Source organism: Pan troglodytes, chromosome 2 (assembly GCF_028858775.2).
Source record: "Pan troglodytes isolate AG18354 chromosome 2, NHGRI_mPanTro3-v2.0_pri, whole genome shotgun sequence".
In the NCBI taxonomy this organism is placed as follows: domain Eukaryota; kingdom Metazoa; phylum Chordata; class Mammalia; order Primates; family Hominidae; genus Pan; species Pan troglodytes.
In genome coordinates this window covers 89511196-89523726 of record NC_086015.1, presented here as the reverse complement: position 1 = coordinate 89523726, position 12531 = coordinate 89511196, and the positions used below count along the sequence as shown (strand labels likewise).

The 12531-nt window shown below is 35.6% G+C and overlaps 2 protein-coding genes and 1 non-coding gene across 7 annotated transcripts in view; 2 read left to right on the top strand and 1 right to left on the bottom strand.

The window, feature by feature from the left end:
• The window catches only part of CADM2 (cell adhesion molecule 2), a 1117362-nt gene that overhangs the window by 845624 nt on the left and 259207 nt on the right, over window positions 1-12531 (bottom strand). The window lies entirely within an intron of this gene.
• Window positions 10559-11719, top strand: LOC460522 (prothymosin alpha-like). Its single transcript, XM_009445894.5, has one exon. The coding sequence runs from the start codon at window positions 10714-10716 to the stop codon at window positions 11044-11046; it is 333 nt and encodes a 110-aa protein (XP_009444169.2). The 5' UTR covers window positions 10559-10713; the 3' UTR covers window positions 11047-11719.
• On the top strand, window positions 11508-11591 carry MIR1244-2 (microRNA 1244-2). Its single transcript, NR_035591.1, has one exon. It is a non-coding gene; the product is annotated as a microRNA 1244-2 (primary transcript).

Genomic DNA, 12531 nt, shown 5'->3' with positions numbered 1-12531 from the left:
ACTTAATGAAATAAAGTAAGAAGACAAGATTAGAGATAAAAGAGTGAAAAGAAGTGAACAAAGCTTCCACGAAATACGGGACTGTGTGAAAAGACCAAACCTACATTTGATTGGTGTACCTGAAAGTGACAGGGAGAATGGCACCAACTTGGAAAATGCCGTACAGAATATTATCCAGGAGAACTTACCCAATCTAGCAAGGCAGGCAAACATTCAAGTTGAGGAAATACAGAGAACACCACAAAGATATTCCTCAAAAAGAGCAACCTCAAGGCACAAAATCATCAGATTCACCAAGGTTGAAATGAAGGAAAAAATGTTAAGTGCAGCCAGAGAGAAAGGTCAGGTTACCCACAAAGGGAAGCCCATAAGACCAACAGCAGAAACTCTATAAGCCAGAAGAGAATGGGGGCCAATATTCAACATTTTTAAAGAAAATAATTTTTAACCCAGAATTTCATATCCAGCCAAACTAAGCTTTATAAGTGAAGGAGAAATAAAATCCTTTACAGACAAGCAAATCCTGAGAGATTTTGTCACGAACAGGCCTGCCTTACAGGAGCTCCTGAAGGAAGCACTAAACATGGAAAGGAACAACTGGTACCAGCCACTGCAATAACATGCTAAATTGTAAAGACCATCGACACTATGAAGAAACTACATCAACTAACAGGAAAAATAACCAGCTAGCATCATAATGACAGGATCAAATTCACACATAACAAAATTAACCTTAAATGTAAATGGGCTAAATGCCCCAATTAAAAGACACAGAATGGCAAACTGGATAAAGAGTCAAGACCCATCAGTGTGCTGTATTCAGGAGACTCATCTCACATGCAAAGACATACATAGGCTCAAAATAAAGGGATGGAGGAAGATTTACCAAGCAAATGAAGATCAAAAAAAAAAAAAAAAAGCAGGGGTTGCAATCCTAGTCTCTGATAAGGCAGACTTTAAACCAAGAAAGGTCAAAAGAGACAAAGAAAGGTATTACATAATGGTAAAGGAATCAAAGCAACAAGAAAAGCTAACTGTCTTAAATATATATGCACCCAATACAGGAGCACTGAGATCCATAAAGCAAGTTCTTAGAGACCTACAAAAAGACTTAGACTCCCACACAATAATGGGAGATTTTAACACTCTACTGTCAATATTAGACAGATCAACGAGACAGAAAAGTAACACGGATATTTAGGACTTGAACTCAGCTTTGGACCAAGTGGACCTAATAGTCATCTACAGAACTAACTCTACACCCCAAATCAACAGAATATACATTCTTCTTAGCACCACATAGCACTTATTTTAAAATTGACCACATATTGGAAGTAAAACACTCCTCAGCAAATATAAAAGAACAAAAATCACACCAACCATCTCTTAGACCACAGTGCAATCAAATTAGAATCAGGATTAAGAAACTCACTCAAAACCACACAACTACATGAAAACTGAACAACCTGCTCCTGAATGACTACTGCGTAAATAATGAAATGAAGGCAGAAATAAAGATGTTCTTTGAAACCAATGAGAGCAAAGACACAATGTACCAGAATCTCTGGGACACATTTAAGCAGTGTGTAGAGGGAAATTTATAGCACTAAATGCCCACAAGATAAAGCAAGAAAGATCTAAAACTGACAATCTAACATCAAAATTAAAAGAACTAGAGAAGCAAGAGCAAACAAATTCAAAAGCTAGCAGAAGGCAAGAAATAACTAAGATCAAGGCAGAACTGAAGGAGATAGACACACACACACAAAAAAAACTCTTCAAAATATCAATGAACGCAGGAGCTGGTTTTTGGAAAAGATCAACAAAATAGACCACTAGCCAGACTAATAAAGAAGAGAAGAGAGAAGAATCAAATAGGTGCGATAAAAAATGATAAAGGTGATATCACCCCCGATCCCAAAGAAATACAAACTACCATCAGAGAATACCATAAACACCTCTATGCAAATAAACTACAAAGTCTAGAAGAAATGGATAAATTCCTGGACACATACACCCTCCCAAGTCTAAACCAGGAAGAAGTCGTATCTCTGAATAGACCAATAACAGATTCTGAAATTGAGACAGTAATTAACAGCATACCAACCAAAAAAAAAAAAAAAATCCAGGACCAGACAGATTCATAGCCAAATTCTATCAGAGGTACAAAGAGGAGCTGATATCATTCCTTCCGAAACTATTCCAATTAACAGAAAAAGAAGGAATTCTCCCTAACTGATTTTAAGAGGTCAGCATCATCCTGATACTAAAACTTGGCAGAGACACAACAACAACAAAAACAACAACAACAACAAAATTTTAGGCCAATATCCCTGATGAAGATTGATGTGAAAATCCTCAGTAAAATACTGGCAAACTGAATCCACCAGCACCGCAGAAAGCTTATCCACCACGATGAAGTCGGCTTCATCCCTGGGATGCAAGGCTGGTTCAACATACACAAATCAATAAATGTAATCCATCACATAAACAGAAACAATGACAAAAACCACATGATTATCTCAATAGATGCAGAAAAGGCCTTCAACAAAATTTATCAGCCCTTCATGCTAAAAACTCTCACTAAACTAGGTACTGATGGAACATATCTCAAAATAATAAGAGCTATTTATGACAGACCAACAGCCAATATCATACTGAATGGGCAAAAACTGAAAGCATTCCCTTTGAAAACCAGCACAAGACAAGGATGCCCTCTCTCACCATTCCTGTTGAATATAGTATTGGAAGTTCTTGCCAGGACAATCAGACAAGAGAAAGAAATAAAGGGTATTCTTGGGAAAAGACGAAGTCAAATTGTCACTGTCTGCAGATGACATGATTGTATATTTACAAAACCCCATCATCCCAGCCCAAAATCTCCTTAAGCTGATAAGAAACTTCAGCAACATCTCCGGATGCAAAATCAATGTGCAAAAATCAGAAGCATTCCTATACACCAATAACAGACTAACAGAGAGCCAAATAATGAGTGAACTCCCATTCACAATTGCTACAAAGAGAATTAAATACCTAGGAATCCAACTTACAAGGGATGTGAAGGACCTCTTCAAGGAGAACTACAAACCACTGCTCAAGGAAATAAAAGAGGAGACATACAAATGGAAGAACATTCTATGATCATGGATAGGAAGAATCAATATCATGAAAATGGCCATAATGCCCAAAGTAATTGATGGATTCAACGCTATCCCCATCAAGCTACCACTGACTTCCTTCATAGAATTGGGGAAAACTACTTTAAAGTTCATATGGAACCAAAAAAGAGCGAGCATAGCCAAGACAATCCTAAGCAAAAAGAACAAAGCTGGAGGCATCACACTACCTGACCTCAAACTATACTACAAGTTTACAGTAACCAAAACAGCATGGTACTGGTACCAAAACAGATATACAGACCAATGGAACAGAACAGAGGCCTCAGGAATAGCACCACACATCTACAACCACCTGATCTTTGACAAACCTGACAAAAACAAGCAATGGGGAAACGATCCCTATTTAATAAATGGTGTTGGGAAAACTGGCTAGCCATATGCAGAAAGCTGAAACTGGATCCCTTCCTTACACCTTATACAAAAATTAACTCAGGATGGATTAAAGACTTAAACATAAGACCTAAAATCATAAAAACCCTAGAAGAAAACTTAGGCAATACTATTCAGGGCATAGGGATGGGCAAAGACTTCATGACTAAAACACCAAAAGCAATGGCAACAAAAGCCAAAATTGACAAATGGGATCTAATTAAACTAAAGAGCTTCTGCACAGCAAAAGAAACTATCATCAGAGTGAACAAGCAACCTACAGAATGGGAGAACATGTTTGCAATCTATCCATCTGACAAAGGGCTAATATCCAGACTCTACGAAGAACTTAAACAAATTTACAAGGAAAAAATCAAACAATGCCATCAAAAAATGGGTGAAGGATATGAACAGACACTTCTCAAAAGAAGACATTTATGGAGCCAACAAACTTACGAAAAAATGCTCATCATCACTGTTCATTAGAGAAATGCACATCAAAACCTCAATGAGATACCATCAATCAATGAGAATGGTGATCACTAAAAGTCAGGAAACGACAGATGTTGGAAAAGTTGTGGAGAAATAGCAATGCTTTTACATTGTTGGCGGGCATGTAAATTAGTTCCACCATTGTGGAAGACAGCATGGCAATTCCTCAAGGATCTAAAACCAGAAATACCATTTGACCCAGCAATCACACTATTGGGTATATACCCAAAGGATTATAAATCATTCTACTATAAAGATACGTGCACATGTATATGTATTGCAGCACTCTTCACAATAGCAAAGACTTGGAGCCAACCCAAATGCTCATCAGTGATAGACTGGATAAAGTAAATGTGGCACATATACACAATGGAATACTATGCAGCCATAAAAAATGATGAGTTCATGTCCTTTGCAGGGACATGGATGAAGCTGGAAACCATCATTCTCAGCAAAGTAACGCAAGAAGAGAAAACAAAACACCGCATGTTCTCACTCATACTTGGGAGCTGAACAGTAAGAACACATGGACACAGGGAGGAGAAAATCACAAAGCAGGGCTTGTTGGGGGAGTGGGGCATGGGGAGAGAGAGCATTAGGAGAAATATATAAGGTAAGTGACGAGTTGATGGGTGTAGCAAACCAACATGGCACATGTATACCTATGTAACAAACCTGTATGTTGTGCACATGTACCCCAGAACTTAAAGTGTAATAAAAAAATAAAAAATAAAAATAAAACATAAAAACATTTGTCTTCCTTTACCTCTCTGAATACACACATAGTTTACTATGGCACAGATATCCCCATTGTAATGTCCTACTCCGGGATAAATATATTTTTTGTGTACAGAGTCTTTATCTGTTATTTAGGCAAACACAGGTTAGTTATTAATGCCAGAGAATATTCAAGTGCGGGCTTCTAGGGAGATAGGATGAATGATTATTAAGTTACAGAGGCAATAGATATATGACAACTGTAAATCTTTGATATAACAAATACAACATTTCATTTTAGAACAGACCTTAAATCCTAGCCCAATATCTTCCCCACAGAGTATATGCTGAATCAAATATAAAACATACATCCTGTTTTTTCATACCTCTGAAGGTATTCTCATTGAACTTGACAAAAAACTGCATGATTTTGTGGCCAATTTCTACTTATGATCTCTGACTTACCAGTAAATAAAGTTTTTAAATTGTTACATTTTAATTTTACATTTTTCAGTTACTGTCATTTATTGAGTGCCAGGTTTCCAGAAATACAAAAATGGCTGAGGCAGAGACACTGGCCCGCTAACAGTTACTATCTAGAATAGGGCATAATGACCGCTCAAGAGAAAATATTTTAAGTTCGATAGTAGTTCTAAAGAGGAAAATAATACATCTTTTTGAAAGTTCTATGAAATGGAGGGCTTTAATAATGATTCTAATAAAAGATGGAGAAAAATAGGTATGTATAAATGATGAGGGCAGTTTAGGTTGGGTGCATAATTTGAACTCAAGGGATGAGACCAAATAATTCAGTGAATAATGAGTTATCCAGTTTGGCTATAGCATAATAGTAAATGCTAGCATTATATAAGCAATATGTTAAATGTTCATAGATGATATCATTTAACCTCATAATAACCAAATGAGTTAGGTGTTATCTCCAATTTTCAGATGACAAAGCTGAATATAATATGAAGAATTTAAGAGTTTTATTATTCCAAGTCCTCCAAGAAGTAGATACCTGGATTGGATTACACATGTTACAGATTATCAGGGAAAATATATGTGACAGCGAAAGAGGTGAAAGTCAATAGAAGGAGACTATCAGATTCGAGGTAGCTCTGATCCTGAGTGAAGGAAACAGCCACGGAAGGAAGGTTGTGTGGAAGCATCTTAAAATCCAGTGCAGCTCCAAGGAGACTTTGGCAAGAATACCAGCATCACCTGGTATTTTTTTAAGCCAGAATCACCATCAGAGAAGTCATACATCTTAGAACAATGAATGTGTCTTAATACTCCTGCCATGTTCAGTCGTTGGCTGGGAGGAGCCAAAGAGAAATGAGGTCTCAACACCAACCACAGTGATTGGTTGTTATCGCACACAGTGCCACAAACCATTTATTAATAGTTCCTGTAATCAGATATACGACAGAGGTATTCTCACGCTGGTCACAGTAACAAAGCCAACAAGTGACCAAACCAGCCTTCAAACCAAGTCTATGCAATACATTTAACCAAAATACAAAAACGACGACAAAAAACATGGCATGGTGTATATCTTTTTCTCTCATGGACTATTATTCTTCAATAATAATTTTGTCTTCTAAATATTTTTTCTCCATTAACTTCATTGTGATAAAATATCGATTTCCCTGTTAAATTTTCTTCTTCTTCAACTGCATTTACTAGGATGCTATATTTTGCTTTCTTTATCATTTCAAACAGCAATAGGATTTTGGATTTCAAACGGTATCTAGAGCTCAATTAGTCCAACTCACCATGTTACCCAAGAGCCAATTCAGGTCATCAAAGATGTCATGCCTTGCTCAGAGTCACTTAAAGAATTAGTGACACTTGAGACTGAGGACAGATGTCCTAACGCCTGTTTACAATGGTTATCACCACTTACCATTAGCTTGTTTCTCACACTTCTCCTTTTACATAGCTTTACTTTTTCTTATATATATTTATGGCATAATGCCTATAAATCCATTTCTCATGCCCTGCTTATGGACACGTAAAAAACAGTAACCATAAAGATACAGGGTAACTTCCAAAATACTCTCCAATTTTCAAGAATTTTCCCTACTATTAGCTCACCTAATTTTTTGTTTGTTTTTCAGATTGGTTATTGTTTGTTTCTCTATTAGATCAAACAAGAAATTAGATGGTGTGAAGAGAGTTTGAAATCTTGGCAATAATATTAATAATAATTAATAGCAATGAAGCATCTACAGTGTCCTGAATTTGGTTTCAAGTGTACTAGCAGAGCAAATACTAAAAAGATAGAGATTACTAGCATTTTTTTCCTCCTCATTCTATCCTGTTTCAGGATAGTCTTACAGAGCTATGGACACAGATAACCACATTAAATTACTGTGATTCAACCACCTAGGACCTACAAAGCTGGCAATTGAATACAGTTCAACTTATTATCCTGTATTGGATATTTGGAACATTGAAACATTTGGAAAAAAGTGTATCGTTTATAACGAGGAAGTATTTCAGGTTTTAAATTCATAGAACACCAAAATTACATGAGACAATAGAGGTTTCCTCATCCGATTCTTTACTCTGGGCATTAATTCTCCTACAGTTTCACAGGCAGGTTGATTCATCCACTCTTAAAGACATCTAACAATGACAAAGCATTCTAATTTCAGACAGCTATAATTTTCAGGGAATTCTAGCTCTTTTGAATTTCCAAATAACTTACCCATTGATTTTAGTTCTTTGTTTTGCCTTATAGGACTCAGTTTAGAGTATTATCCAAAGGAAAATGTGTGCAATATTTTAAAACAACCATTTTTTTTTTTCTAAGCAATCATTCTCTTCCTCAATTGGAACTTCTCAGTAACCCTGATCATTTCTCCTAAGGCTGTATTCAAGTTCTCCCATCATCCTGGCCATAGTCACATGGATGTGCCCCACTATCAATGTCTCCCTTAAAATATAGTTCTAATGACTGAATACAGTATTCCAGATATGATTTTACCTGAGGAGATTTAAATTTAATATGACTATTACTCCTGTAGTATGGTCAATGTGGCCAATGACTGTTATCACCAGATTACAAACATAAGCCCTAGATGTTCAACTAGTCAGATACCAAGATACTCTCAAGAACCTGACTTGTATACTTGACATTACAGAGACAAACAAAAAATGAATTGAGTTTTTCACTTTCTGTTTAAATGTGTTGGCATTGACAGACTATGTCACATTTAGACAGTAATATAGAATGCTGAGTATATTGGTCTTTGTCTATATCCTGAGGAAACATGTCACCAAATTTTCCCCAAAAATTGTTGCATTAGAGATTACATCATGAATATCACCATCAAAATTGGAATTAATTGGCACTTTCTCAGTTGAAATCTCTTGAACTAAAAAAGACCTAGAGATTGCCTGAGGCTCATAGGCAGCATCTTAACAGCAACAACAACAACAACAACAAAAATCTAGTATTTTGTTGGAAAACCTAGCCAACAAATTTTTAGTGTATTTCAGAGGTGGATTTCTAGCGTATTTCAGAGGTATGGAAAACAAGAGCACATATTAAAAACCCATTAATCAAAATGTTGACTAAACAAATACACAATTTTTAATTTTATCTATTTCCATTATACCTCCTAATATTCTAAGTTGAAAATAGGATTTCATATGCATACTTACTTATTCAAAACTCCATGAAGCTTAAAATAAATTTAAGATTTCATGTGCCTCAAATTGTATGCAGTTGTATTATGAAAATATCATGTCTCTACCATTATAATCCCAGCTACAAAAATGTTCCTGGCCAATATGCTCTCTCTTTGACTGTCAAGTGAATAATGTTTTTTTCAAATGGAAAATAGTTTCTTTAAAGAGGTAAGGTTGTGAAACAGTAGTTGTTTTGGTATCATGCAAGGTATAAGAATATTTTTTAAAAAACCAATATCAAGGTCACCATGTAGCATATAACAAATTTTATTCACTTTTTTGTCTAATGACTACAATTTTCTTTCACAGTGGCATAACAGGGAAATGCAGTTGCTTTTAAGGCATATTCACTGTATTAGCTTTCTTTGAAATACATGTTGAAAGAAGATACCAGGGTTTTTATATAAAAATAATGTACATTTAGGCAGAGTTGATGGATACTTTTAAAGTGACAGTTACCTAAAATTACTATTGGTAGCACTGTGACTTAGCAAGTGCAGTTCTGTTTTGAATTTAACAGTTTTGAAGTGAACGTTTTAGGTTATGACAAGATCAGTGTATTTTTGGAGTCAATTTCCTAGAGCATTACATTCACTAATGGCTGAGTCTCTCAATCCATTAAATATTACTAAAAATAAAAAATCAAATCAACTAAAAACAAAGTCAGATATTAAAAGCTCTCTGATTAGGAAACAATGTTTGTACTTCATGTAAATACATGCATTGTTTACATTTGGAGTGTTGGATCATACTATTCTTTTTGTATTCCTTATATCATATTATTCTTTTCACCATTAGTTCAAAACCATACCTATAATACCTCCTATGCATTCTATGTTTTTCTCTTTCAAATTGATGTTGAGATAAGTCTTCAAGTTTTATATAAAGTAATCTTACATTTTACACAATCATCTTCATGATATGCAAGGCAATCATGGCTTTAGAGCTAAAAGCACTGTTTTTGGTGAGTTTCAACCAAAAGGTAAGATAGATTAGGCTGATAGGGCAATCCGCTAGGGTAACTAGATTATAGTCCTGTGTTATTAGTAATACATCTGAATACCTATGATTTGGAAAATTGCCATCACTGCATAAATGCACACAATTTTATTTATTTATTTTGAGACGGAGTCTCACTCTGTTGCCAGGCTGGAGTGCAGTGGCATAATCTCGGCTCACTGCAACCTCTGCCTCCCGAGTTCAAGTGACTCTCCTGCTTCAGCCTCCCGAGTAGCTGGGACTACAGGCACCTGCCACCACGCCAGGCTAATTTTTGTGTTTTTAGCAGAGACAGGTTTTCACCATGTTGGCCAGAATGGTCTCTATCTCTTAATCTCATGATCCACCCACCTCGGGCTCCAAAAGTGCTGGGATTACAGGAGTGAGCCTGTACACTTTACCTCCCTATGCTCTCAGCTACCTCGTTTATGATATAAGTACATTTCTCTTGATCATCTCTAAAGGCCGCCTGGAGCACTGAGGGGTTATGACGTGAATGATATAATTTAAATAACAGGCTGACGATAGGGGAGCCAGCTGCATCAGAAATGTTGCATCACTATAGTTTGGTCTTTGCTTACACATTCTCAAAATCTTTTATAACAACTTAAACAATTGGGGAGTTTGGATTTTTTTTATTTCTAAATTACTTTTACATTGTTCTAATGGTAAATATGGCTAAGTCTGGAATATAACTCACTTCCAGGTGACCTCTCATCTACATTAAGCTAGTACACAATTTCCATTTTTATAATTTTTTTTAAAAAAGACACTGTATTTTACACAATCTAGTGCTTTATTTCATAAACTAATTATTATATGTCTAATAAAATAATTATGATTATCAAATAACCAACTGCATGACATAAGTAATTGATTACAAAAAGCATTTTGTTTTAATTAAAATATTTTTAAATGTTTGATTTATGGATACACAGCTAAAGGCCAAATATCCAAATATACAACAAAGTTATTTAAAGAGAATAAAAAAGGTGACCATTATGTTAAAATTATTTAAAAGGCTAAGCAAGTGTAATTTCTTATCGTTGATTTAAAAAGCCTTATAAAAATGGATTAAGAATCTACTACTGTTGACTGGCTGCTCTGAAAAGCCATCTTTGCATTGTTCCTCGTCCGCCTCCTTGCTCGCCGCAGCCTCCTCCGCCGCCGCGGACTCCGGCAGCTTTATCGCCAGAGTCCCTGAACTCTCGCTTTCTTTTTAATCCCCTGCATCGGATCACCGGCGTGCCCCACCATGTCAGACGCAGTCGTAGACACCAGCTCCGAAATCACCACCAAGGACTTAAAGGAGAAGAAGGAAGTTGTGGAAGAGGCAGAAAATGGAAGAGACGCCCTTGCTAACGGGAATGCTAATGAGGAAAATGGGGAGCAGGAGGCTGACAATGAGGTAGATGAAGAAGAGGAAGAAGGTGGGGAGGAAGAGGAGGAGGAAGAAGAAGGTGATGGTGAGGAAGAGGATGGAGATGAAGATGAGGAAGCTGAGTCAGCTACGGGCAAGCGGGCAGCTGAAGATGATGAGGATGATGATGTCGATACCAAGAAGCAGAAGACCGACGAGGATGACTAGACAGCAAAAAAGGAAAAGTTAAACTAAAAAAAAAGGCCGCCGTGACCTATTCACCCTCCACTTCCCGTCTCAGAATCTAAACGTGGTCACCTTCGAGTAGAGAGGCCCGCCCGCCCACCGTGGGCAGTGCCACCCGCAGATGACACGCGCTCTCCACCACCCAACCCAAACCATGAGAATTTGCAACAGGGGAGGAAAAAAGAACCAAAACTTCCAAGGCCCTGCTTTTTTTCTTAAAAGTACTTTAAAAAGGAAATTTGTTTGTATTTTTTATTTACATTTTATATTTTTGTACATATTGTTAGGGTCAGCCATTTTTAATGATCTCGGATGACCAAACCAGCCTTCGGAGCGTTCTCTGTCCTACTTCTGACTTTACTTGTGGTGTGACCATGTTCATTATAATCTCAAAGGAGAAAAAAAACCTTGTAAAAAAAGCAAAAATGACAACAGAAAAACAATCTTATTCCGAGCATTCCAGTAACTTTTTTGTGTATGTACTTAGCTGTACTATAAGTAGTTGGTTTGTATGAGATGGTTAAAAAGGCCAAAGATAAAAGGTTTCTTTTTTTTCCTTTTTTGTCTATGAAGTTGCTGTTTATTTTTTTTGGCCTGTTTGATGTATGTGTGAAACAATGTTGTCCAACAATAAACAGGAATTTTATTTTGCTGAGTTGTTCTAACAAAAAAAAAAAAAAAAAAAAGAATCTACTACTGTTACATTTAAATAATTGCTTTATAATTTTCCATGACATTTGTCATTAAACCCAGTTTCTTATGGGGTTTAAGAAAATTGAGAATGAGACAGTCTACTATAATTTGGAAGTATTACATTCATGGAACACTAAGTGGCCACAAGTGATTCCCCAAATTTCTGTAATTTTTCTGTTTTAATAGTTTTCTATAACTGCTAACAAATCATGTTCATATTAAGTGTTATAATATTTTTATGCAGAGAGATATTATTTGTTTCTATTCATAAGAAAATTATCACAGATTTAATACATAAATGTAGGTGAATTGGTATTAATAATTTCAAAAACAATTCCGCTTTCAATTACAAATTACAATAAAATTGTTTGTAGGTCTAATTAGATGCAACATAATGTGTGTGTGGATTAAAATACATATAAACGCTAAAGTGCTCATATCTTTTGTCTCTTACTGTGTTTCATATAACTCTACAATGACATACATTTTATGATATTTTTCTAACTTAATTTCAATCCTATCCCTAAATTAATCAAATTTGCTATGCTTATTTTATGAGTTTTCTCAACAAACATCAGTAAATGCTTATTTTAAAAACAATTTTATAATTATATGATCTTCATAATTTTGTGCCAGTGTTATAAGACTAAAATAAAGATATTTCCATAGGTAAATAAACATCTTTGTGTGTGTGTTACTTTGTTTAATATTTTCTTAAGAATTCTTACTTTTTATGACCACTTAATATTTTAGATAAATGTAATTTAATTTTAC

Bases quoted from the DNA above. Each gene is read 5' to 3' on its own strand.
- LOC460522 (XM_009445894.5), top strand. From the start codon at position 10,714: ATGTCAGACGCAGTCGTAGACACCAGCTCCGAAATCACCACCAAGGAC.